At 71.4% G+C, this 20,735-nt stretch overlaps 5 protein-coding genes across 8 annotated transcripts; 1 reads left to right on the top strand and 4 right to left on the bottom strand.

The window, feature by feature from the left end:
- Positions 1–884: 884 nt before the first annotated feature.
- On the bottom strand, positions 885–6,170 carry DDX23 (DEAD-box helicase 23). 2 transcript variants are annotated; one of them, XM_086478596.1, is made up of 17 exons: positions 6,132–6,170; positions 5,426–5,637; positions 5,213–5,311; positions 4,960–5,056; positions 4,796–4,861; positions 4,497–4,635; positions 4,251–4,384; positions 4,028–4,140; positions 3,781–3,924; positions 3,372–3,597; positions 3,091–3,236; positions 2,804–2,981; positions 2,453–2,695; positions 2,163–2,314; positions 1,934–2,042; positions 1,603–1,777; positions 885–1,484 (listed from the first exon to the last, which is right to left on the bottom strand). In XM_086478596.1, the coding sequence occupies exons 2-17, from the start codon at positions 5,635–5,637 to the stop codon at positions 1,261–1,263; spliced, it is 2,457 nt and encodes an 818-aa protein (XP_086334722.1). In that variant the 5' UTR covers positions 6,132–6,170; the 3' UTR covers positions 885–1,260. The 2 variants fall into 2 exon arrangements, with proteins under 2 accessions (XP_086334722.1, XP_086334723.1); XM_086478597.1 differs by having other exon boundaries at positions 4,251–4,381.
- Positions 6,171–6,910: 740 nt separating this feature from the next.
- On the bottom strand, positions 6,911–9,505 carry RND1 (Rho family GTPase 1). Its single transcript, XM_086478661.1, has 5 exons — positions 9,386–9,505; positions 9,209–9,296; positions 7,834–7,943; positions 7,590–7,724; positions 6,911–7,502 (listed from the first exon to the last, which is right to left on the bottom strand). Exons 1-5 carry the CDS (start codon positions 9,503–9,505, stop codon positions 7,257–7,259), a joined length of 699 nt encoding a protein of 232 aa, XP_086334787.1. The 3' UTR covers positions 6,911–7,256.
- A 568-nt stretch (positions 9,506–10,073) lies between these two features.
- DRC2 (dynein regulatory complex subunit 2) lies at positions 10,074–12,347 on the top strand. The gene is made up of 8 exons (XM_086478576.1): positions 10,074–10,208; positions 10,301–10,468; positions 10,559–10,728; positions 10,868–11,006; positions 11,116–11,313; positions 11,399–11,617; positions 11,706–11,858; positions 12,006–12,347. Exons 1-8 carry the CDS (start codon positions 10,074–10,076, stop codon positions 12,345–12,347), a joined length of 1,524 nt encoding a protein of 507 aa, XP_086334702.1.
- A 294-nt stretch (positions 12,348–12,641) lies between these two features.
- Positions 12,642–14,568, bottom strand: FKBP11 (FKBP prolyl isomerase 11). The gene is made up of 6 exons (XM_086478676.1): positions 14,449–14,568; positions 13,919–13,984; positions 13,282–13,369; positions 13,130–13,163; positions 12,951–13,021; positions 12,642–12,859 (listed from the first exon to the last, which is right to left on the bottom strand). The coding sequence occupies exons 1-6, from the start codon at positions 14,566–14,568 to the stop codon at positions 12,642–12,644; spliced, it is 597 nt and encodes a 198-aa protein (XP_086334802.1).
- Positions 14,569–17,282: 2,714 nt separating this feature from the next.
- Positions 17,283–18,388, bottom strand: ARF3 (ARF GTPase 3). 3 transcript variants are annotated; one of them, XM_086478673.1, is made up of 4 exons: positions 18,241–18,388; positions 18,006–18,127; positions 17,771–17,959; positions 17,283–17,444 (listed from the first exon to the last, which is right to left on the bottom strand). In XM_086478673.1, exons 1-4 carry the CDS (start codon positions 18,386–18,388, stop codon positions 17,283–17,285), a joined length of 621 nt encoding a protein of 206 aa, XP_086334799.1. The 3 variants fall into 3 exon arrangements, with proteins under 3 accessions (XP_086334799.1, XP_086334800.1, XP_086334801.1); XM_086478674.1 differs by having other exon boundaries at positions 17,771–17,895; positions 18,017–18,127; XM_086478675.1 differs by lacking the exon at positions 18,006–18,127 and having other exon boundaries at positions 17,771–17,895.
- Between the last annotated feature and the right edge of the window lie 2,347 nt (positions 18,389–20,735).

Genomic DNA, 20,735 nt, shown 5'->3' with positions numbered 1-20,735 from the left:
CAACCCGGCTCTCGGGGGACCTGGGGACAGCCACATGCCTTCTCCCTGCCTCAGTTTCCCCGCATCGCAGGCTGTCTCATTCCCCGCAGGGCAGCTGCCCTAAACAGGGGGTGACTCCCCCTGAAAGACCTGTGGGCCAGGTAGCGGGGGGGGGGGGGGGAACGGAACAGTTTTAGCAGCGACCCCTATCCCGCCCAGACCCGAGGAAGAAGGCGAAAGTGCCCACTCGCCCCCTCCCCTGCCCCTGCATGGGACCCCCGGGAGGAGGGGGCCGCCCCAGTCGCTTTGCTCTGCACCGATTTCTCCCCGTCCCGGTCACCGCAGCCAAACCGCTTTCTCCCCCGCCCCGGGGACAGGGGACGGGGGGGGGGGGGGGTGTGTGTGGCCGGACCCTGCACCAGGGTGGGTGTGGGGGGGGGTCACTCCACGCCTGCACTCACTGCGCCCGATCCCCGCCGCCCCCCTCCCCGCACAGCCGTCACCGCACGTCACCGCACAGCCCTGTAAATACGGCACCCACCGCCCTCGGCCGGGGGGGTCCCAGCGCTGGGCCGAGCCGGTGGGGGGGGGGGGGGAACGGGTGGGGGCCACAGATTTGTTATAATTTCTTTTGTAGAAAGCACTGATTTCCCTGTAACCGGTTTCAGAAACACAAGAGTGCTCGGAGGCGCCAGCGTCTGCGTTTCTGGGGGGGGGTGGGGGGGACGGGGGACACCACAGCACAGGGGTGTCGGGCTGAGGCTGCACACCGTGAAGGGGGAAAGGGCTCAAAAGCACCCAAAGGCTCTCCCCTTAAGGGCGCTGGGGGGCTCCTGGCACTGGAGGGTACTGGGAGATGGCACCCAGGGGCTGGTGGCGGGAAGGGAGGACACGAGGAGGCGACGTCCTGCACCGCAGCTGCGGGTTTATTCCTGCAGCCCCGAATTTCAGCTAAAAAAGGGACAAAGTGAACGCAGCTCCTGGGACAGCCCTGCCCCAAAGCCAGCCCGCGAAGGCCAGCACCAGCCCTGCCCCGGCAGGCGGCGGGCAGGGAGGAACCCGCCCCCAACCAGCCTCCGGTCCGTGGGGAAGGTGGGGAGGGGGACTGGGAGAACAAGGGGGACGTTTTGGGACAGTCCCAGCCCCAGTCTCTGCTGGCGGCAGTCCTGGCTGCGCAGGGGGCTGGGGGGCTGGGAAAAGAGCAACCAGAAAAGTCCTGGCAGCCCCTGGTCCCGTCGTTCCCGAAGGGGTGACCGAGAGGGGGCCACCGGCCCCGGGGACTCAGGCGAAGATGGTTTCCTCCCGCCGCTTCTTGGTGAGGATGGTGCCGGGTTTGTGCTGGGCGTCGGGGTGGTTGGCCAGCTCGGGCGGGCAGGAGGACACGGGGCTCTCCAGGATGGCCTGCTTCAGGTCGTAGAAGACGGTGGAGTCCTCCTTGGTGAGGAAGGTGATGGCGACGCCGCTCTTCCCCGCTCGGCCCGTCCGTCCGATGCGGTGGATGTAATCTGGGGGGGGGGGGGGGGGGGCGGGGGTCAGGCAGAGCCTCGTCGCAGGCAACGCCGGGGCCAGGCAGCCCCTGCCGCCCCCCTCCCCCCCCTCCCCCGCCGCTCCCCCCTGCCTCACCCTCGATGTTCTTGGCCATGTCGTAGTTGACGACCATGGAGACGTCGTGGATGTCGATGCCGCGGCCGGCCACGTCCGTGGCCACCAGGATGTCCTTGGCGCCGGCCTTCAGGTTGGAGAGGGCGAACTCCCGCTGCTCCTGGCCTTTGCCGCCGTGCAGGGTGCAGGCGTTGTACTGCGGGGCGAGGCGGGGAGGGGGTCAGCCGGGGGCCAGAGGTACCCAGAGCCCCACCGCAGGGTCCCCACACGGGGACAGGGGCTCACAATGACACCCCCCCCCGCCCCCCGACCCGCCAGAGCCAAAGCTGGAGGGGCTCCAGCCCAGCCTCACCCCCATCTTCTCCAGGGACTTGGCCAGCACGTCGCAGCCCTTCTTCTGGTTGACGAAGATGATGATGGGCGGGTCGAAGCCCTGCTCCAGGATGGCCAACAGCTTCTTCCTGTTGGCGAGGAGGACGGTTGGGCAAGGAGAGGCTGAAGAGCCCCGCGGGAGCCCCCCTCACCCGCAAATGCCCCCCAAGACCCGTCCTCCCCACCCCAGGCAGCCCCTCTCTCCGCACCTCTTCTCCGACTCCGACATGAGGAAGACCTTCTGCTCCACCCGCTCGTGGGGTTTGCCGGCGGAGCCGATGTAGACCACGGCCGGCCGGCGGAGGTAGCTGCGGGCCAGGCGCTCCACCGCCGGCGGCATGGTGGCCGTGAACATGACGGTCTGCGAGAGAAGGGGGCGGTGAGCGGTGTGTCCCCCCGCCTTGGCTCATCCTCTGGAGCCCCAGGTTGTCACCTCCCCCCCCCCGCGGGCCACGCTCAGCCCCACGGGAGCACCCCGGGGTCTCCTGCCTGCACCCACCTGCCTGTACTTGTGCTTCCCCGACTCAAAGTTGGCCAACATCTTCTCGGGGTCCTCGGCCTCGTCGGTGTCGGGTTTTTGGTTGGTGACGGGCATGTGCTCCAGGATCTTCTGCACGTCGGGCTCGAAGCCCATGTCGATCATGCGATCGGCCTCGTCCAGCACCACGTAGGTGCAGCGGCTCAGCACCAGGTACCGGTTCTCCAGCACGTCGATGAGACGCCCCGGCGTGGCGATGACAATCTGGGGGGCGGGGAGGGGGGGCAGGAGGGTCAGTGTCCACAGCCTGGGGCCAAACGGCTCCCCCCAGCTCCCCCCCCCCCGCCCCCTTCCCCAGGGGCCGACGCTCACCTCGCAGCCCATGCGGAGGCGGAAGCCTTGGTCCTCGCGGGAGATGCCTCCGATCACGGCCACCGTGCGGATGCCCAGGGGTTTCCCAAACTTGATGGTTTCCTCCTCAATCTGCTGCGCCAGCTCGCGGGTGGGGGCCAGGATGATGGCGTAGGGACCCTGGTCCGACTCCTCGATCCTGCGGCGGGGCAGGGCATGGCCACGTCACCCACGGTGTCACGCTGGGCTCCCCCCCCCCCCCCCCCCCCGCAGCCTCGCCCTGCTCCCTGCCCCGTCCCCCCCTTTACCGATCGATTTTGGGCAGGGTGGTGATCCACACCAGCAGCGGGATGAGGAAAGCCGCGGTCTTGCCGCTGCCGGTCTCGGCCACGCCGATGATGTCGCGGTTCTGCAGGCCGATGGGGATGGCCTGGCGCTGGATGGGGGTGGGCTCCTGGCAAGGGGAGCGGCAGGTTTGGGAGCAGAACCTCCTCTCCTTGCCCCCCCGCAAAGACCTGACCCCCCGAGCCCGCCCTTTTCCCCTCCACCCAGCTCCCCCGCGTGCCCCCCACCCCGTCCCCGCGCCCACCTTGTAGCCGCACTTGTCGATGACCTCCAGGATGTGGGGGGGCAGGGAGGAGTCCTTCCAGGAGCGGATGGGGTTGGGGATCTTGCCCCCCTTGGTGGTGATGCTGTAGTCCTCGCGGAAGATGCGCCAGTCCCTGTCCGTCATCTCGTCCAGCTTCTTCTGGGACCAGTGCCGGTCGTCCCAGCGCTGCTTGGCCTCCTTCTTCCGCAGCTTCCGCAGCCGGGCCCTGGGTTGGGGGGGCGAGGAAGGGGGTCAGGGCTCAACCCTGGCCAGCCTGGAATCGTCCCACCACCCACCCCAAGGACGCGCCGCGGCCCACAGAGCCACCCCGCAGCTCCGCCCCCCGCCGAGCCGGCCAGGAGCCGGGACACCCCCCAGCACCCTCCCAGCCCCCCTCGAGCGCCCTCACTCCTCCTGCTCCTTCTCCTCCAGCGTCCGCCTCTTCTCCATCAGGTCCCCGTAGAAGCGCGACTGCTCCCGTTTCTGCTGCTTCAGGTCGATCCCCGCGATGAAGCCCCGGCCCAGCAGCTGCACTTGGTGCCGCTCCTTGTACCTACAGCCGGGGGTGGGGGGAGCGTCAGGGGCAGGGCCGGGGCTCTCCCACACCCCCTCAGGGGCGCCCCAAGCCCCTGGGGGCCCCCCCCCCCCCCACTCACAGGGGGTTGTAGTCGATGGAGGTGTCCTCCGAGGCGTCCCACTCGAAGACGAACTTGCGGTCGTTCAGGTGCCGCGTGCGCCTCCGCTTCTTCACCCCTCCCAGGTAACGCTCCTGCGGGCGGGAAGAGCTCAGCGGGGAGGGAAGGCGAGCCCCCCACCCCCCCACCCCCCCCCCAGCTCCCCTCACACCGCCCCCCCCCCCCACCACCACCCCAGCGCTACCTTGATGGCGTGGAGCTCTTTGCTCTTGTCCTTCTCCTCCCGGATCTTCTGCCGGCCCTCCTCGTCCTCCGTGCCGTTGGTCTCCCGCTCCATGCGCTCGCGGCGCTCCCGACGCTCACGCTCCTGGGGGTCTTCTGGGGAGCAGGGGAAGGGTCTCAGGGCCAAGCACCCCCTCCCCCAGGGCTGGGCTCCCAGGGCAGCCCGCCTGGCAGCCAGGCAGACCGCGGTGGGGGGACGCCACCTTACCCAGCATCTTCCTCCCCATCTCCTGGAACTGCTTCCTCTTCTTCCTCTCCTCCTCCAGCAGCCGCTGCCGCTCCTCCACCTCCTGCTGCCGCCGCCGCAAGGCCTCGGCCTCCCGCTCCGCCTTGGACAGGAACTTGGGCTGGGGCAGGAGAGGGGAAGGCTCACACCGGGCCGGGCTGCCACCCCCTCGCAGGACAGGACCCCCGTGTCCTGTCCGTCCCCCCCCCCCAGATGTCCCCCCCGTGCCACAGGCAGGGTACGGGAGCGCCCCGACGCAGGGAGATGGTTTCTGCTCCTACCTTGGCTTCTGCCTCCTCTTCAGCCTTCTTCTTCGCCAGCAGCTCCTCCAAGGACAGGGGCTGGGCCTGCAAACGCGGGGCCGGCCCGTTAGCAGCCCCCCCGCTTTGCCTCACCACAGCGATCCCCCCCGGGGAGCTGCTCCCAGCCAAGCCCCCCTCCTCACCTTCTCCTTCTTCAGGGCATTCTCCTCCTCCTCCTCTGCTTTCCGGGAGTCCCGCTCCTTCCGGGACTTCGAGTCCTTACCCCGGCTCGGGGACAAGCTTCCCAGTAAAACAAAGAGGAATCAGGCGCCGGACGCAGCCCCGGGGTCACCCCAACCCCACCGACCGGGGGAACCCCGCTCTCGCCCAGGACAGGGAACAGCCCTGGGGTGCTTCTGGGAAAGCAGGGACACCCCAAAAAGAGACGGAGCTCACCTTGACCTCTTCCTGTCCTTGTCCCGACGGTGCCCATCCTTCTCCCGGTCCCGGTCCTTCTTGCTCCGGTCCCGGTCCCGCTCTTTGTGCCGGCGATCCCTGCGGAGCGGGGCGGTCATGGCGCAGCCCCAGCCCAACCGCCCCTAACGGCCTCCACCAGAACGAGAAAGCTCTTCCCCAAAAAGCCAGGGAGCCCCCCGTAACACCCCTCACCTCTCTGGTGACTTGGACCGGGAGCGGGAGCGCGACCGGCTGCCTCGTCTCCTGTCCCGGGACCGGTGCCGCTTTCTGTCCTTGGAGGGGGAACCCTTGCGGTCCCGCTCCCGGTCCCGCTCCCGGTCCCTGTCCGGGGAACGGGAGCGCTTCCTCTCCTCCTTGGCAGGGGAAACGTCCCGGTCCTTCTTGTCCGCCAGTTCTCCGGCCATCTGTGGGAGGGAGGGTCAGCCAGAGCAGGGGGCTGTGGAGAGGAGACCCCAGGAGGGAGTGCAGAGGGCTGGGGACCCGGGGAGGGGATCTGGGAAGGGAGCGGGGAGGACTGGGGGGCTCGGGGAGGACTCGGGGAGTCGGGGAAGGCGCCGGGGGTTTGTGGAGACCCAAGGAAGGAGCAGGGGGACCGCGGAGAGGGGCGCAGGGGACCCGGGGAGGGAGCAGGGAAGGCCGGTGGACCCACGGGGAGCGCAGAGGGGATCCGGGAAGGGCGCCGGGGGGTTGCGGAGACCCAGGGAGGGAGCAGAGAGGGATGGGGGACCCGGAGGACCGGGAATCCAGGCCCTGCCCCGGGTGCAGCCCGGTGACGCAGTAGCGGGGTCCTCCAGCCCCCCGGGACCGCGGGGATCCAGCGGGTCCTTCCTGCGGGAGAGCCCAGCGGCCGCAGGCGCCCCCCGAACACCCCACACCCCCCCCCCGGGCCCGCGCTCACCGCCGCCGCCCGCAGGCCCAGGCCTCAGCGCCGCCCCGCCGCCGCCATGTCCGCCGGGCGCCGCGGGGCACGCCGGGAAGGCGAGGCCGCCCCCTCCGCGCCGGGACTACAACTCCCGACAGCCCCCGCGGATCCCTTCAGCCGCAGTACCGCCGCGCCCCCCGCGGATCCCTCCGCCGCGCAGCAGCCCCCCCCCCCCCCCCCCAAATTTCCCCGCAATGACGCCCCTGGCCCCCTGTATCAATGTCCCCACGTCCCTGTGCACGCGCACACACACACACACACACACACACACACACACCCACACACCCCCCAATTCCAAAACTGGAGAGGCCGTGGGGGCAGGGGAGGCCAGCAGGAAAGGCTCAGGGGGACCCTTATGGGGTGCCCAGGGCTCCCCTCCAATCCAAGGAGACACCCAACAGCGCCACGACACCCCCCACCCCCGAGGGACTTTGCCCTCTGCATCCCCACCCATGGGTGACAGCACAGGCAGACGTCAGTGCCACCATCACCCTTCCTCGCTGGCACTGACGACACAGGATGGACCCCACCCTGCAGTGACACCCCCCCCCCCCCCCCCCCAAACCACAGGATTCCCCCCCACCCGAAGACAAGACCAGGCACCCGCTGCATGTGGGTGGGTGTTATATTTCTGATAATAAATAAGCTTTTTAATAACACTGACCATGGAACAGACACCCTGACACCCCCCCCCCCGCCCCCCGACAGTCCATAAAACAGCCCCACCCCCCCCCCCCCACTGGGGTCCCCGGGGCCAAGCAGCAGATGAGGAATGGGGCAAAGGGGGGGGGGGAAGAAACAGGATGAGTCCATGGATGAGCCCCCCACCCCCAGGGTTGGGGAGCAACTGTCGAGCAACCTCCTTGAGCCCCCCCACCCACAGACCCCCACCCATGGGGGGCCACCCCCCCAGGATGGGGGCTGGTGGGGGAAGCAGAGTGATGGGAGGGCAGCAGGCACCCCATCCTCCTTGTGGCAGGGGGAGGGCTCCAGGGCCCTGTGTCCAGCCCCCCACCCCACCCTGGGGCACTCCAGGGGGCTGAGGGCTTTGAGGAGGAGGAGGGGGGCATTTGTGTGGTGTATGTCCCCCCCCCAGCCCTTTCACATGACAGAGCAGCTTTTTGCTTTTTCCTTCTTGAAGGTGGAGGAGATGAGCTCGGAGCGGCTGGGAAGGTGCAGGAGTCTCTTGGAAAGGCTGCGGGGGGGGCTTTTGGGGGGCTGCGGGGGGGCTTTGCTGAGGCAGATGCCGGACACGGTCCGGAAGATGCTGTGGACGCTCTTCTCCGAGGTGAAGGCCGAGCACTCCAGGTAGCTCTCGGCTCCCAGCTGCCTGGCCGCCGCACAGCCCTGCAACCCAACCTCACGTCAGGCTGGCGTGACACCCTCCCCAAACACACCCACCCCCAACAAAATGGGACACCCCCCCCCCCCGACCTGCTCGTAGGAGATGGGTGCTTGCTTCTGGTGGGAGAGCTCCATCAGGGTGCTCAGGTCCGTCCGTAGGTCCGTCTTGCAGCCGATGAGCAGCACCCGCGTGTTGGGGCAATAGTCCACGATCTCCGCCTTCCACTGCGGGGTGGGGACACGGAGCCGCCATCAGTGCGGTGGGGGACACACACACACCCCCCAAATCACTCCCCACCCCCCCAGATGGGCTTTTCCCCTCCCTCCCCTCCACCTTCTTGGCCGCGCTGTCGAGGGTCTCGGGGCGGCTGATGTCGAAGCAGAGCAGGACGGCGTCCGAGTCGCTGTAGCAGAGGGGACGCACGTTGTCGTAGTAGGGAGAGCCTGGGAGAAAAGGGGGGGGGGGTGTCTCTGCACAGCAGTCCCCCACAAGGGACCCAGGCTCCCGGGCAAGAGGTGCTTGCAAAGCGACACAGCCCCCCTCTTGGGTTGGGGGGGGCACACAGAGCTCTAGAGCCCCCCAAAATGCCGCCTCGGCTCCCCGCAGCCCATTAACCACCATCGCCCCTAACGAGGCAGCGGGAAATGGATCCCGCAGTGTTTATATAACTGCAGGCCCCCCCCCCCCTCCTCATTTTGGGGAGCCCCGCCTGCGGGCAGGGGTGTTGGGGGGCATCCAGGAGGATGCGGGGGGGGGGGGGGGGGCGAAGGGGGGCGGCTGCCACCCCCACAGGGTCCCCAGGGAGCCAGGACCACCAGCACCGGGGACTGCGGGAAGGCGGGGGGGGGGGGAAGGAGGCAGCCCACGGGAGTGTGGGGGGCAGTGAGGTGCCCCTCCAGGTGTGGGGGTGACCGGGGTGGCCCCCCCCCCCCATCGGCGCCCCCCGACCCCGAAGGGGTTTTGCAGCCCAGACGCTCCGTGCGCGGAATAGCAAAGAGGCTGCGCCAGCGCGTCGCCATGGCAACGCGGGGACACCCCCACCCCCCCGACGGGGGACACACACACTGCAGCACCAGGGCAGGGCTGCCCCGACCCCCCGACCCCCCCCTCACAGCCCTTCGGGGGTGCCCAGGGAGGGGGCGACACCAGACAGCCCCATTACCCCCCCCTTCACAGGCAGCCCCACAGGGGGGGCACAGGGGACCCCAGCACCCCATGCCCTACCTGGAGGAGCTCACAGGGGTGTGGGGGACACCCCCCCCCCAAGGAAGGGGGTCAGCCCTGTGTGTGTGCCCCCCCCCAGCTTGTGCCTGTGCCCTCCCCGCAGGGCCAACCCCCGGGGACTCCCAAGCAGACAGGCCCCCCCCCCCAAGCCCTCCAGCCCCGTATCCTGAACCAACCCCCCCCCCCCCCCAAAGCTGTCCCCATCACCCCCCCCATTGCAGGGACCCCAGCGCACCCCACTGCAGCCCCCCCAAACCCCAGGCCTGCCCCCCGCCCCCAAGCCTCCCGAGCCCCCAAAGCATCTTCCCCCAGCAAATGCCCCCATCACTCCCCACCGGGGCCAGGGCTGCCCCCGCCCCGCTGCACCCCCGGCATTGGAGGACACCACCCCCCGCGCCTCCTCTCCCGGTACAGGAGGGACACCCCCCCCCCCCCGCCCCGCCATGCACTCACCCTCCCCTGACCGCCCCCCGCCCCCCGGTACCGGAGGTGTCCCAGAGGCTCAGCTCCACCCGCTGCTCCTCGCTGGCCAAACACGCCGTGTAGTTCTCAAACACGGTGGGCACGTACGTCTGCAACGGCACCGAAAAGCATCAGCGGCCGGTCCCGTTGCCGGTCCCCAGTGCTCCATCCCCGGTATTCGGTCCCGGTCCCGGCTCACCTCGGGGTAGCAGTCCTTAGCCAGCACCTGCAGCATGGCCGTCTTGCCGCACTGCACATCGCCCACCAGCACCAGCTTGCAGCGGGCCGGGGCGGCCGGTACCGGCCTCCGCTCCCGCATGGCGGCGGCGCCGCAGACCGCGGCCTCCCGCCAGCGCCCGCCCGCCCGCCGGCCCTGGGCCCCGCCGCCGCAGCGTCCCTATATACCCCGCCGACGCCGAGCCCCGCCCACGGCTGCGCCCGCCCGCCAATCGCCGCGGCGCCTTCCGGCACGCCCGCCAATAGCGGAGAGGCGAGCGACCGCCGGGGCCCGCCCCCATAGGTGCGAAGCCGCTCCTCCAATCCAGGGGGCGCCTGTTTGCCTGCGGACGGAAGTGGCGCTTCGCTCCCGCCCCAAACCGGAAGTGACCGTTGCTAGGAGACCGTCGGGACGCCGGTCGCTGGGCCGGGGGTCTTAACGGGGCGCGACCGGTACCGGGATGGGCGGGACCCCCGTGATGCGGGGACCAGACGGGTGCGGGGGCTATGCGGCCTGGGGGATACCCGAAAGTGGGGGGGGTGGAGGGGGCGTGGGGGGGACCCCAGGAGGAGGAGATAGGGGTGGGCAGGGGGGAACGGGGCCTGGGGTGGGGAGGGGGGGCCTGGGGCATCCCCCCCCGCCTCACACTGTGTGCCAGGGCCCAGCCGCCATGCCGAAGAAGCGTCGCCCGCGGGCGGCAGCCCCCATGGCGGCGGAGGACGAGCTCCTGCTGCTGCAGAGCCAAGCGCTGGCCAAGGAGGAGGAGGCCAAGATGAAGGGCGAGCTGCTCGGCCGGTTCCTGAAGGTGCGGGGTGTGGGGGGGAGCTGGCAGTGTGTTTCCCCACACACCGCCCGCTCCCGGTCCCCCTCCCCATGGCTCGTGTCCCCCCCATGCAGGACAAGCTGGCCAAGGAGAAGCAGAGCAGCACCCTGAGCCTCCACAAGCTCAACACGCAATGGCGGGCGGTGCTGCGGGTGGCCAAGGCCGAGGAGCTGCGCCAGGACATCGAGATCCTCAGGCAGACCTTCGTGCGGGTGATGGACGGCAAGGACAGCGTCATCGAGGTGAGCGGGGGAGGGCTGGTGGGGCAGGGGGCAGTGCCGGGGCCCACCTGTGACACCCCCCCACACCCCCCCACCCCAAAACCTCCGCAGTCCCTGGCCACAGACCTGGAGGAGGCCGAGGAGCAGCACGCCCAGGCCCTGCGCAGCCACCTCCACAACATCGACCGCCTGCTGCAGCTCCAGCGCTGCCGCCTGACGTGCCTGGAGGAGGGGTTCAGCACCCAGCTGGAGGCCCTGAAGACGGAGTTTGAGGCGGAGAGGTACGGGAGTTTGAGGCTGAGAGGGGGAGAGGGACAGCAGTGGCACTTGCCGGCTCTCCTGTCCTGCTGCTGAGCCCTCTCACAGCCTGCCCGGGGCCACCGTGGCTTCCCTCCATCAGCTGCCCCGTGTTTTCGCCAGGAGGACCATCCTGGAGCAGCACGAGCGAGAAACCTGCTACCTGCGGGACGTGGCGCTGGCCATGGAGCTGAATTACGCCAAGAACGACCGGGAGGCCACGCTGAATTTCCAGAGCACCCGGGCTGACATCAAAAATAAGGCACTGGCAGGGGGAGGAACCAGCGAGGCGCCTTTTTAGGGCTCGTGAGGAGACCACGCAGTGAGATTTGGGAAGGTGCTGGGTCACCCGCCCCCGTGTCTGTCCCCAGAGCCTGCAGGAGAAGGAGCAGAGCCGCACGCGGCTGGGCAGGAGGCTGGAGGTGCTCTGGGAGCAGTTCCAACGGGCCATGCAGAGCTACGGGGAGGCCACCGAGCACCAGAAGATCGCTTTCGAGGCCCTGAAGGAGAAGAACAAGAAGAGCTCCAGGGAGATCAAGATGCAGGCGAAGAAGCTGCAGAAGCTCCAGGTTGCGGCAGGGCGCGGGGGGCGGCCGTGGGAGCGAAGGCGCCCCCCCCGTCCCGTCCCACCGCTCCCGTTTCGCCTGTCCCCAGGACTTGGTCGCAGCCACCAAGGGCCAGATCACGGCTCATCGCCGGGAGAGCGAGGAGCAGAACCGGCGGGCGCGGGAGGAGAAGGAAAGGGTCCTCGGGTGGCTCCAGGAGCTTGAGAGCCAGATGAACCAGGCCAGGGCTAAGGCCCGTGGCAGCTTGGCCACGCTCACCCTGCAGAGCGGCTCTGCCCTGAAGACGCTGGCGCGGGCGGTGGGCAAGGTGAGGCCAGCAGCCCGTGGGCAGGGGGAGCACCGGGGCGGGGGGGGGACTGCCACCGAACCCTCCCCCTCGCACCCCCCACCCCCAGGCCCAGCGGATCCTGCGGCTGGCCGAGATGTGCCGCAGGCTGGAGACGGAGGAGGAGAAGGTGCTGCCCTTCTACCCTTCCTCGCTGGAGGAGGGGGAGCAGCAAGAGGCCCGCCGAATCCTCGAGGAGACGCCCGTGGAGCCCCTGGCCCAGGTGAGGAGGCAGCACCGGGGTCCTGGATGCTGCCCCAGGGTGAGGGGTGGGGGGGAGCGAGGGTCAGGATCCGGCCTTGGGGACAGCCTGGCTGGTGCGTGGGGAGGCTGGGGACCCCCCCTGCCCTCCTCCCTGCCTCTCCCCCAGGCCTTGTGGGACTACGTGGGGCTGGAGCGCTTCTGGCAGCGGTTCAACAAGGCGAAGCTGGAGGAGCAGGTGCTGGAGCGGGAGCGAGCGGCCCTGGGGCAGAGGAACGGGCAGCTGCGGGGGCTGCTCAGGCAGTACCTGGCGGGGCTCTCGGTCAGCCAGGAGGTGCTGGGCCAGCCCAACCCGCTCCTCGCCGTCGGGCCCAAGCGCTGCGTCCCCAGGGACTTGCCCCGTGCCAGGGGCGGCCGCCCACAAGGTCATCAGGGCACCGCGCTCCCCGGTGGCTTCTTGGGAGGGGACGCCCACCCGGACCCCATCCACAGCTCCGCTGGCACCGGCTGAGACCCCCCCCCTCTACAGACCTGGGGACACCGCAGGGACCGTGACTGCCCCGAGGTGCCATAAAAGAGCTAAACTGTGCCCAAAACCGTGTTCCAGGGTCTTATTTCTTGGGACCCACGGAGTTTTGTCAGGGCAGGCGTGGGTCTGTCGCCTCCCGCTCAGCTCCTCAAGCCCCACCAAGGCCCCGCTGCTGCAGAGGGGCAGGGAGCTTGTAGGGGGGGTGCACAGCCCCTCCGTCCCCCCGCCCCCAGACAGAGCAGACATGGAGCAGCCGCGGATGCCGAGGAGAAGGCTTTATTTCTTTTTGGCTTTGTTCCTTTTCTCCTCCTTCAGCTTTTTCTTGGAGAGCTTGGGGCTGGTGGCCTTGCGGTAGAGGTGGTACCCGATGAGCCCCAGCAGCGCCGGCACCAGCCCCAGGCACAGCAGCGGCAGCACCTCATTCACCACCTTCTGCCAGTAACTGGCCCGGGATAAACCGACCAGTTCCACCTCAAACCGCAGCACCGCGTCGCCTGGGGAGGGTGGTGGGGAAGCAGAGCCTGAGTGGGGGGGGAGCTGGGGGGCTCACAGGGACCCCACGGGGACCCCGAGGGCTGCGCTTACCTGGGATGGTGGGAGGGGAGCCCCGCTTGCCGTAGGCCAGGTGAGGGGGGATGATGGCTCGCCGCTTCTCCCTGCCGTGGGGGAAGACCCTTGGTGCCGGTGACCCGCGAGGCCGGACCCACGCCAAACCGTGGCTGGGGGGGCTGCTGTCAGCCCCCTCGCCCCGCCGCCCGCCTTACCCCACACACATGTCCAGCAGACTCTGCTCCAGGCCTGCGAGGAGAGAGGGGGGGAGAGGGGTGAGCGGGGCCGGCCGGGGGCACCCCACAGCCCACTTGGCTTGGCCGAACCCCGGTTAAACCTCCCCCCCCCCCCCCGGCCCCTCACTCACCGGGGATGACTTGGCGCTTGCCCAGCTCCACCTGGAGCGGGTCCCGGCTCAGCGAGGTGTCGATGATCCGGCCATCCTCCAGGCTGCCCTGTGGGGACACGGGCATGGGCACCATCACGGGCATGGGCACCCCTGGGGACGTGGCGGTGTCCCCACGTGGGTCCCAGCGTTGTCCCATTGCCCCCCCAGTCCCAGTGCCAGTCCCAGTGCCACCCCCACGCCCCGGGGACATCCCCACTGCACTCCCAGTGCCATCCCGGGGGCAATCCTTGTGCTGGTCCAGGTGCCGGTCCCAGTGCCAACCCATGCCCACATTGGAGCCACCCCCCCCTTCGCCCCGCCAGTCCCAGTGCCACCCCTATGCCAGTGCCAGTGCCACCCAGGGCGCATTCCAGGGCTGTCCCCATGCTTGTCCCAGTGCCACCCTGGTGCCATCCCCGTGCCCACCCCGGTGCCATCCCCGTGCCCACCCCGGTGCCACCCCCACGCCCACCCCGGTGCCACCCCCACGCCCACCCCGGTACCACCCCGGTGCCGGCCCAGGCTCCCCCCCCCCCGCCGGTGCCGGAGCCGCCCCCGCCCGCCCCGCCCGGCGGAGCGCAGTGCTGACGTGTTCCTCCCGCCGCCCGCCCCGCACCGTGTAGTGGATGTGCACCGTGTCCCCCGGCGCCGACAGCTCCGTGCAGCCCTCGGGGGGGGCCACCTGCAACGGGGAATCACGGGGGACCGGGACGGGGCCACCCCCCGCCTCCTTGGCCACGCACCCCCCCCACCCCCCCCGCCTGCTCACGGGTCCCCCGAGCGCTCCGTGAGCGGGACTCCCCCCTCACCCCCAGCCCCCGGACCCCCCACTCCTCCCGGTGCCCTGTGCTCCCCCTCCACAGCCCGGTCCTCCCGGTGTGTCCCCTCCGCAGCGCGGTCCTCCCGCTGCCCCGTGTCGTCGTCCCCCCCCCTCCTCGCAGCCCGGTCCTTCCGGTGCCCCGTGCACTCCCCCCCCGGCCCAGACCGGGCTCCCCGGTGCCCCCCTCGAACAACCACGTCCCGCCGGTGTCCCCGTCCCTCGCCGGTCCCAGCTCCCCGTCTAAGGGGGTCTCCGGTGCCCGGTGCGCCCCGCGCAGCCCCGGTTCCCCCGCTCCCCTCTCCCCTCCCGCTTCCCCCGGGGCTCACGAGCGTCTCCAGCCGCAACCCCCGGGAACCGCTTTCGGTTTCGCTCTCGGCGGCGCGGGCGGGCGGCGGCGGCGGCAGCAGCAGCAGCGCCAGCAGCAGCAGCGCGGCGGGGGGCGGCATGGCCGGGCTGGCGGCGGCGGCGGCGGCGGCACCGGGACCGCCCCACCCGGCCCGGCCCGGCCCCCGGGCTCTCCCCGGGCACCGCCCCCCCGGACCCGCCCCCGCCGACACCGGGACGCTGCACCGGCACCGGTCCGTGGGACAGGCAAAGCGACGTCGGGGCGGACCGAGCTGTCCCGAGCCCCGGCGGGGCCGGGGAGGGGGTCTCCCGGGGCCCGGCCACCCCCTCGGTGCTGCCCGGGGACACGCGTCCGTCCGCGCTCCGGTGCCACCCAGCCCCGGCTGGCACCGGGCGTCCGTCTCTGCCGGGGGCTCCCGGCGCTCCCAGGCTGAGCCGGCCGCCCCTGCCCACCCCGGGCGGGGGGTCTGGGTGGGGGTCCCGGTGGGAGGTCTGGGTGGGGGGCCCGGCGGGAGGGATCGTCCCAGGCCACCGCCTGGGTGCAGCACCCGCTGTCCCGGAGCCGCCGGGACTCGGTACCAGCAGGCGGCAGCAAAGCCTGGAGAAACCGGCACCCACCCGGGTCCAGGACCCTTCTCTGGCACCTAGATGGGTCCAGGACGCTTCCCTGGCACCCACTGTGTTCAGGACCCTTCTTCAGCACCCACGCGGGTCCAGGACCCTTCCCCAGCACCCACTCGATTCCAAGACACTTCCCTGGCACCTACCTGTGTCCAGGACCCCTTCCCAGCACCCATCCGAGCCCAGCATCCTTCCCAAGCACCCACCTGGGTCCAGCATCCTTTCCTGGCACCCAGTGGGTGCAAAGCATCCCTTCTCCTGTCACCCCTTCCGGCCCCTCCAGCCGGGTGGGACAAGGGACGCCGAGCCCCTCGCCAGCGAGGAGTCGGACAGAGGAGCCCAGGGCTGGGGCTCTGTGCGGGGCTGAACCTGCCCCACAGCCCCCACCCTGTCCCTGTGCCTGGGGGGCCACTAGTCCCCGGGGCAGGAGGCAGAGCCCAGGGCCAGGGAGCACACCGGCAGCCCGGTTCGCCCCATGCTGGTGGCAATGGCCCCGTGGAGAGCAGTGGTGGCCCTGCTGGCGGCGGTGCCGGCACAGGCCCTGGTGCAGCTCCCGGACGACGGCATCGGCACGCCGGCCCCACCGGTGCACCCACATACCAGCCCCGGTTGCCGAGAGGTGGGGAAGCCGGGCTGGCGGCTGGGGGCCGGGGCGCTAATGGGATTAGGGCCAGCGGGTCAGCGCCGGGCTGGCCCCCGCCAGACAAAGCCGCCGGGCTGGCCGGTGGGAACGCGCCGGTGCCGGCTCCGTGGCTCCCAGCCCACCGGGGAACCCCGGTCACCCCCGCTCCAGTCCCTCCAGTGCAGGAGGAACTCGGGCATCTGGGCAGCCAGCACCGCACCCCGGCTCGGTGCCACCGGTCATAGGGGGGGGCGGTCCTGGGGGCCAACAGCCCCTCAGCCACCAACCCAGAGGGGACACAAGGATGGGGACAGTAGCGCTGCCCCCCAAACGGGATTCAGCCAGTCCCCTGGCCCGTGGAGGGGGTGACACCGGGGGGGGGCTGAGCCCCACTCGCGCCCATCCCGGCGCTGGCACCGTCCCCACGCCCCGGCTGGGATTAGCACTAATGGGATTTACCATTTCATCCAATATTCCCCTAAAGATGAGCCTGGGAAGGGGGAGCCCACCGCCCTCGCCCCCCCGCCAGCCCCCCTTGCCCCGCTAAGCTCTTTCTAATTAAAACCAGCCCAGGGCTGTCCATCACCGTCCCCCCTCTGCGGGACCCCCACGCTGGGGGGGGGGGGGGGGGGGGGGCTGCAGAAGAAGAGCCGTGGGGCAGCGCTACATAAAACATGTTTAATATCCAAGGGGGGGTCGGGGGTCACCCACCGTCTCAGGCGTGGGGTGGGGGGGTGGGGGGGCAAGTACACACGTCCCCGGACGGGGCAGAGCCGCAGCGACACGTCACACCAAGCACAGACCGGGGGGTATAAATACGGTGCCGAGGGGGCTGGGGGGTACAGTACGGGGCGTCCGTCCGTCCGTCCGTGAGGGGCAGGGACATACAATCACTATGCTGGCATGGGGTTGGGGTGCAGGCGGCCGGGGCGGTGGGGTGGGGGGAGGCACGGCCGGGGGGGGGACTGCAGGGGTCCCAGCAGCCCCATGCCTCCCCCCACCCCGTGGGGGTCGCGCTGCGGGGAGGAGACCTGCCTCGAAGTGACATGGGGGGGGCCGGGGACGTGTGGGACCCCCGGGGGGGGGGGCACGCAGGGCCAGGAGGAGGTGCTGGGGTGGGGGAGGGAAGGAGGTGTGTATGGTCCCAAATGCCCCCTGTGGCCCCGCTGCCCCCACATTTGGTCCAGAGGAAGGCGAGGGGTGTGGGGACATGCATGAGGACGGGGTGCCCCGGCATGGCCCCCCAACCCCCCTGGGCAGGGCAGTGCCGAGGCAGCCCCCAGCCCCCAGCCCACTCCCCGGGGCTCTGCCCCCGCCCCCCCCCAGATACATTATATAGAGCTATATTTCCACGCACGCACACACGAGATCCGAGGGGAACCGAGGAGACCCCAAAAAAAAAAACCAAAAAAAAAGGCGAAAAACCCCACAGCAACCGGTGCCAGAAGAAAGCAAAACCCAACCGGGGCAGGGAGGGGGCGGCTGGGGGCGGGGGGGCCTGGCACGGCCCCGGGGGGGGAACCGGGGGCGCAGGGGTGGGGTGGGGGGGGGCCGGGGCCGGCGGCCGCCCGCTCACTTCTTGTTCTTGAGCTGGTTGGCGAGCCAGTCGAGACCCTCGTAGAGCCCGTCCCCGCTGGTGGCACAAGTGGCCTGGATGTACCAGTTACGGTGGCGCAGGGAGTGCAGCCCCAGCTTGTCCGTGATCTCCGCCGCGTTCATGGCGTTGGGCAGGTCCTAGGGCGAGAGGGAACGGGGTTCACGCACCGGCCCCCGGCGCCACGGGGATGGGAGTTACCCCACCACGGGGGCTGGCACCAGCCCTGGCGCCACGGGGATGGGCACAGCCCCACCACAGGGGGCTGTTTGGTAGCAGACGGACGTTAAGACACCAGCCTCGATGCCACAGGCACGGCACAGTCCTGCCACGGGGGTTGCCAGATACCAGCCCCGACACCATGGGGATGGGCACGCTCCTGCCACAGGCACCCAAGACAGCAGCCCTGACCCCCCAGGGATGCTCCCGGCCTCGCTTCCCCAGGGGAGGCTGCCCCCAGACCCACCTGTTTGTTGGCAAAGACGAGGAGGACGGCGTCCCGCAGCTCGTCCTCCGCCAGCATCCGCATGAGCTCCTCCCGCGCCTCGTTCACCCGCTCCCGGTCATTGCTGTCCACCACGAAGATCAGCCCTGGGGGACAGCGAGCGGGCGCTGCTGGGGGGCGCAGGATCCGGCCGACCCCACGGCCACCCCGCTCCCCGGCAAGCCCCATCCCTCCCCACGTCCCCCAGGGTGGGGACACGACACCTACCCTGGGTGTTTTGGAAGTAATGCCGCCAGAGGGGCCGGATCTTGTCCTGCCCACCCACGTCCCAGACGGTGAAGCTGATGTTCTTGTACTCCACCGTCTCCACGTTGAACCCTGCGGGGAGCGACAGCGGAGGGAAACTGAGGCACGCGGGGCCGCGAGCCCCCTCCCGAGGAGCCCTGATGGGGAGGGGTCCCTGCTGGGTGCCCGCCTCCCCCCCCGCACACCTATGGTGGGGATGGTGGTGACAATCTCGCCCAGCTTCAGCTTGTAGAGGATGGTGGTCTTCCCAGCGGCGTCCAGCCCCACCATCAGGATCCGCATCTCCTTCTTCCCGATGAGGCTCTTCAGCAGGTTCCCGAAGATGTTGCCCATGGTGACGGCGGCGCTGGCTCCGTCCGCAGGCGAGGCCGGATCCTGCGGGGGGCACGGGGCAGGCGCTGGGGCAGGGGGCGGCCCTGAGAACTGGGAGGTGGGGGGGGGGGGGGGCTGCAGGGCTCCCCCATGCTCAAAGAGGGGCTGTGGGTAGCAGGGACCCCCATGTCCTGGGGGGGGATGATGTAGGGCTCAGGGGACCCTGGAGGCTCCGTGGGGGCTGCCCCTGCATGCAGCTCAGTGCGGGGGGAGGGGGTCGTGATGGGGATGTGGGCACCCCCCTTCTGCGCTGCACCCTACAGGGCTCTGCGCTGGGGGAAACTGAGGCACAGATCCCAGCCCTCTTCGGGGGGAGCACAGACCCCACCCCGGCCCTGACGCTCCCCTAGACCGTGCACGCCCCCCCCCCCCCTCCGCCGGCGGAGGGAGCCCCCAACGCCCCCCTGCAGCCCCCCCCCCCAGCACCGCAGCGCGTCCCTCCCGGCCGAGCGCTGCCGCCCCCGGGGCCCCCCCGCAGCCCCTCGGCGCGACGCCCCCCGCATTCTCTCCCCCCGCCGCTCACGCGGCGCCCCTCCAACACACCGCACCCCCACCCCCCCCCCTCCCCGGGATTGCAGCGCACCCCCAAATCGCCGCCCCCCCGCCGCATCGCCCCCCGCCCCCGCCCGCCGCACCGCCCCACCGGCGCCGCCCGCCCCCCCCCCCCCGCACTCCGCGGCCCTCCCGCTGCACCGCATCGGCCCCCGCCCCGCTGCGATGCGCCCCCCGCCGCCCCCGCCCCCCGGTGCTCCGCACCCCCAAAGCACCGGGCACCCCCGAACGCGCCGCAGCCACCACCCCCCCCCCCTCGACCCGTGCCGGTGCCGCGTCCCCCTCCCCCGGGGCAGCGCCCCCACCGATGCACGGCGCCCCGGACCCCCCCGCTCCCCACCTCGGTGCGGACCCCCCCGCACCTGGTGCCGGTGCCGGTGGCGCCCCCCGCCCGCAGCTGACTCTGCACCGCTCCCGCCGCCGGAAGCGGAGGCCCGATCGCGCCGATCTCGCGAGAGCGCCCCGTGCCCCCCCCCCCCACCCCCCCCGCCCCGCTTCCCGCCCCCCCCCGCACTCCCCCCCCGCGCCGCACCGGGCCCGGGGGCGCGCGCGGGGAGCGGGGGGGGGGGGGGGGGGCGCCGAGCTCGCGAGAGCCGCGAGCCGTTTCCATGGTAGCGGCTGCAGCAGTGCGGGGAGGGGGGGGGGGGGGGGCTGCACCGGGAGGCGGGGGGGGGGGGCGTGATGGGGTGGAGGAAGGCGGGGGAGTCCCGGTGTTCCCCCTCCCCCGGTATGAGCCCCGTCCGGGGGGGGGGGCATGGCAAGGGGGGGGGCTGCCCTGTGCTTCACGGGGGGGCGGGGACCCCAATAGTTGCCCGGGGGGGACACACACGACAGGGATGCTCCCCCCGCACGGGGATCCGGGCCAGGTTGAAGCCCCCCCGCCCCGGCCCGGCGCGGTACCGGCGGTACCGAGGCGGTCCCGGTGCTCACGGGCCGGGCAGGGGCTCGCAGGGTCTGCGGGGTCCCCCCGGGCCCCCCCACGCCTGGCCCTTGGTCCGCCCAGCTGCCCGTCCGTCCGTCTGTCCATCCTGGCTCGGTGAGGTGGGACGGGACGGGTCGCGCGGCCCCCCCTGCCCCGGGCAGGTAAGGGCGGTCGCCCCGGGGCGGGGGGGCACCGGCAGCACCGGCCACCCCGACGGCTGCGGGAGCAGCTCCGCACCGCCGGGCTCCCGCGGACACCCTGGGGCTGGGGGGGTCCCGAGCATCGCCCCCCCCCCCTCCGCGGCTGCAGTTGGGCTGCATGGGGGCAGCAGAGGGAATTTGAGGGGGACGGGGCACCGGGGCGGGCGGTGCTCGGGGCCGCGGCAGAGGCGGGGGAGCTGGCAGGGGGTCCGGAGGGGTCCGGGGAAGCGGGGACCCCCGGGCGCGTCCAGGGATGAAGCGGGGCGGGGGGGAGGAGAGCCGTGTTTGGGCCCCACCGCTGGTGGCACGGCCCCGGGCAGGGCCCTCCCGGCCGCGCCCCGGGGCCTCCCCGCGGCCGCTGACCTCAGCCCCGGGAGCCCCGACGGGGCGGCGGCCCGAGGGCGCGGACACCGCCTGGCCCGGCTGGGAACCGGGGCGGGGGGGGGGGGCGGGAGCCGCCGTCCTGGAGCAGACCCCGGGGCGGCCCCGAACACCTCCCGGGCCGGGGGAGGGGGTGACGGGGAGGTGGGGGGGGGTCCTGCGCGAGTGTGTCTTGTCCCCCCCTCCCCGCTCCGCCACCGGCCCGGGCTTTGTCCGTCCTTGAATTGAAATCGTGAGCGGCGGCCCCGGGCCG

This window comes from Leptosomus discolor, chromosome 27, assembly GCF_034619465.1.
Source record: "Leptosomus discolor isolate bLepDis1 chromosome 27, bLepDis1.hap2, whole genome shotgun sequence".
NCBI classification, from domain to species: Eukaryota; Metazoa; Chordata; class Aves; order Leptosomiformes; family Leptosomidae; genus Leptosomus; species Leptosomus discolor.
The sequence above is the reverse complement of the archived record's forward strand: the minus strand, read 5'-3'. Positions and strand labels throughout refer to the sequence as shown.

What these genes read in the sequence shown, in the direction of transcription:
- DDX23 (XM_086478596.1), bottom strand. Translation starts at nt 5,637, where the DNA reads ATGGCCGGAGAACTGGCGGACAAGAAGGACCGGGACGTTTCCCCTGCC. An exon ending in AAGGACAGGAAGAGGTCAAG is followed by an intron (nt 5,057 to 5,212) that starts GTGAGCTCCGTC and finishes TTTACTGGGAAG; the next exon opens with CTTGTCCCCGAGCCGGGGTA. An exon ending in GCCTCCGCATGGGCTGCGAG is followed by an intron (nt 2,696 to 2,803) that starts GTGAGCGTCGGC and finishes CCCGCCCCCCAG; the next exon opens with ATTGTCATCGCCACGCCGGG.
- RND1 (XM_086478661.1), bottom strand. Translation starts at nt 9,505, where the DNA reads ATGCGGGAGCGGAGGCCGGTACCGGCCGCCCCGGCCCGCTGCAAGCTG. An exon ending in CTAAGGACTGCTACCCCGAG is followed by an intron (nt 9,297 to 9,385) that starts GTGAGCCGGGAC and finishes GTGCCGTTGCAG; the next exon opens with ACGTACGTGCCCACCGTGTT. An exon ending in TCGACAGCGCGGCCAAGAAG is followed by an intron (nt 7,725 to 7,833) that starts GTGGAGGGGAGG and finishes CCCACCCCGCAG; the next exon opens with TGGAAGGCGGAGATCGTGGA.
- DRC2 (XM_086478576.1), top strand. Translation starts at nt 10,074, where the DNA reads ATGCCGAAGAAGCGTCGCCCGCGGGCGGCAGCCCCCATGGCGGCGGAG. An exon ending in GCAAGGACAGCGTCATCGAG is followed by an intron (nt 10,469 to 10,558) that starts GTGAGCGGGGGA and finishes AAACCTCCGCAG; the next exon opens with TCCCTGGCCACAGACCTGGA. An exon ending in CCGTGGAGCCCCTGGCCCAG is followed by an intron (nt 11,859 to 12,005) that starts GTGAGGAGGCAG and finishes CCTCTCCCCCAG; the next exon opens with GCCTTGTGGGACTACGTGGG.
- FKBP11 (XM_086478676.1), bottom strand. Translation starts at nt 14,568, where the DNA reads ATGCCGCCCCCCGCCGCGCTGCTGCTGCTGGCGCTGCTGCTGCTGCCG. An exon ending in CGGTGCACATCCACTACACG is followed by an intron (nt 13,370 to 13,918) that starts GTGCGGGGCGGG and finishes GTGTCCCCACAG; the next exon opens with GGCAGCCTGGAGGATGGCCG. An exon ending in CAAGCGCCAAGTCATCCCCG is followed by an intron (nt 13,164 to 13,281) that starts GTGAGTGAGGGG and finishes CTCTCCTCGCAG; the next exon opens with GCCTGGAGCAGAGTCTGCTG.
- ARF3 (XM_086478673.1), bottom strand. Translation starts at nt 18,388, where the DNA reads ATGGGCAACATCTTCGGGAACCTGCTGAAGAGCCTCATCGGGAAGAAG. An exon ending in CACCACCATCCCCACCATAG is followed by an intron (nt 18,128 to 18,240) that starts GTGTGCGGGGGG and finishes CGCTCCCCGCAG; the next exon opens with GGTTCAACGTGGAGACGGTG. An exon ending in ACACCCAGGGTAGGTGTCGT is followed by an intron (nt 17,960 to 18,005) that starts GTCCCCACCCTG and finishes CTTGCCGGGGAG; the next exon opens with CGGGGTGGCCGTGGGGTCGG.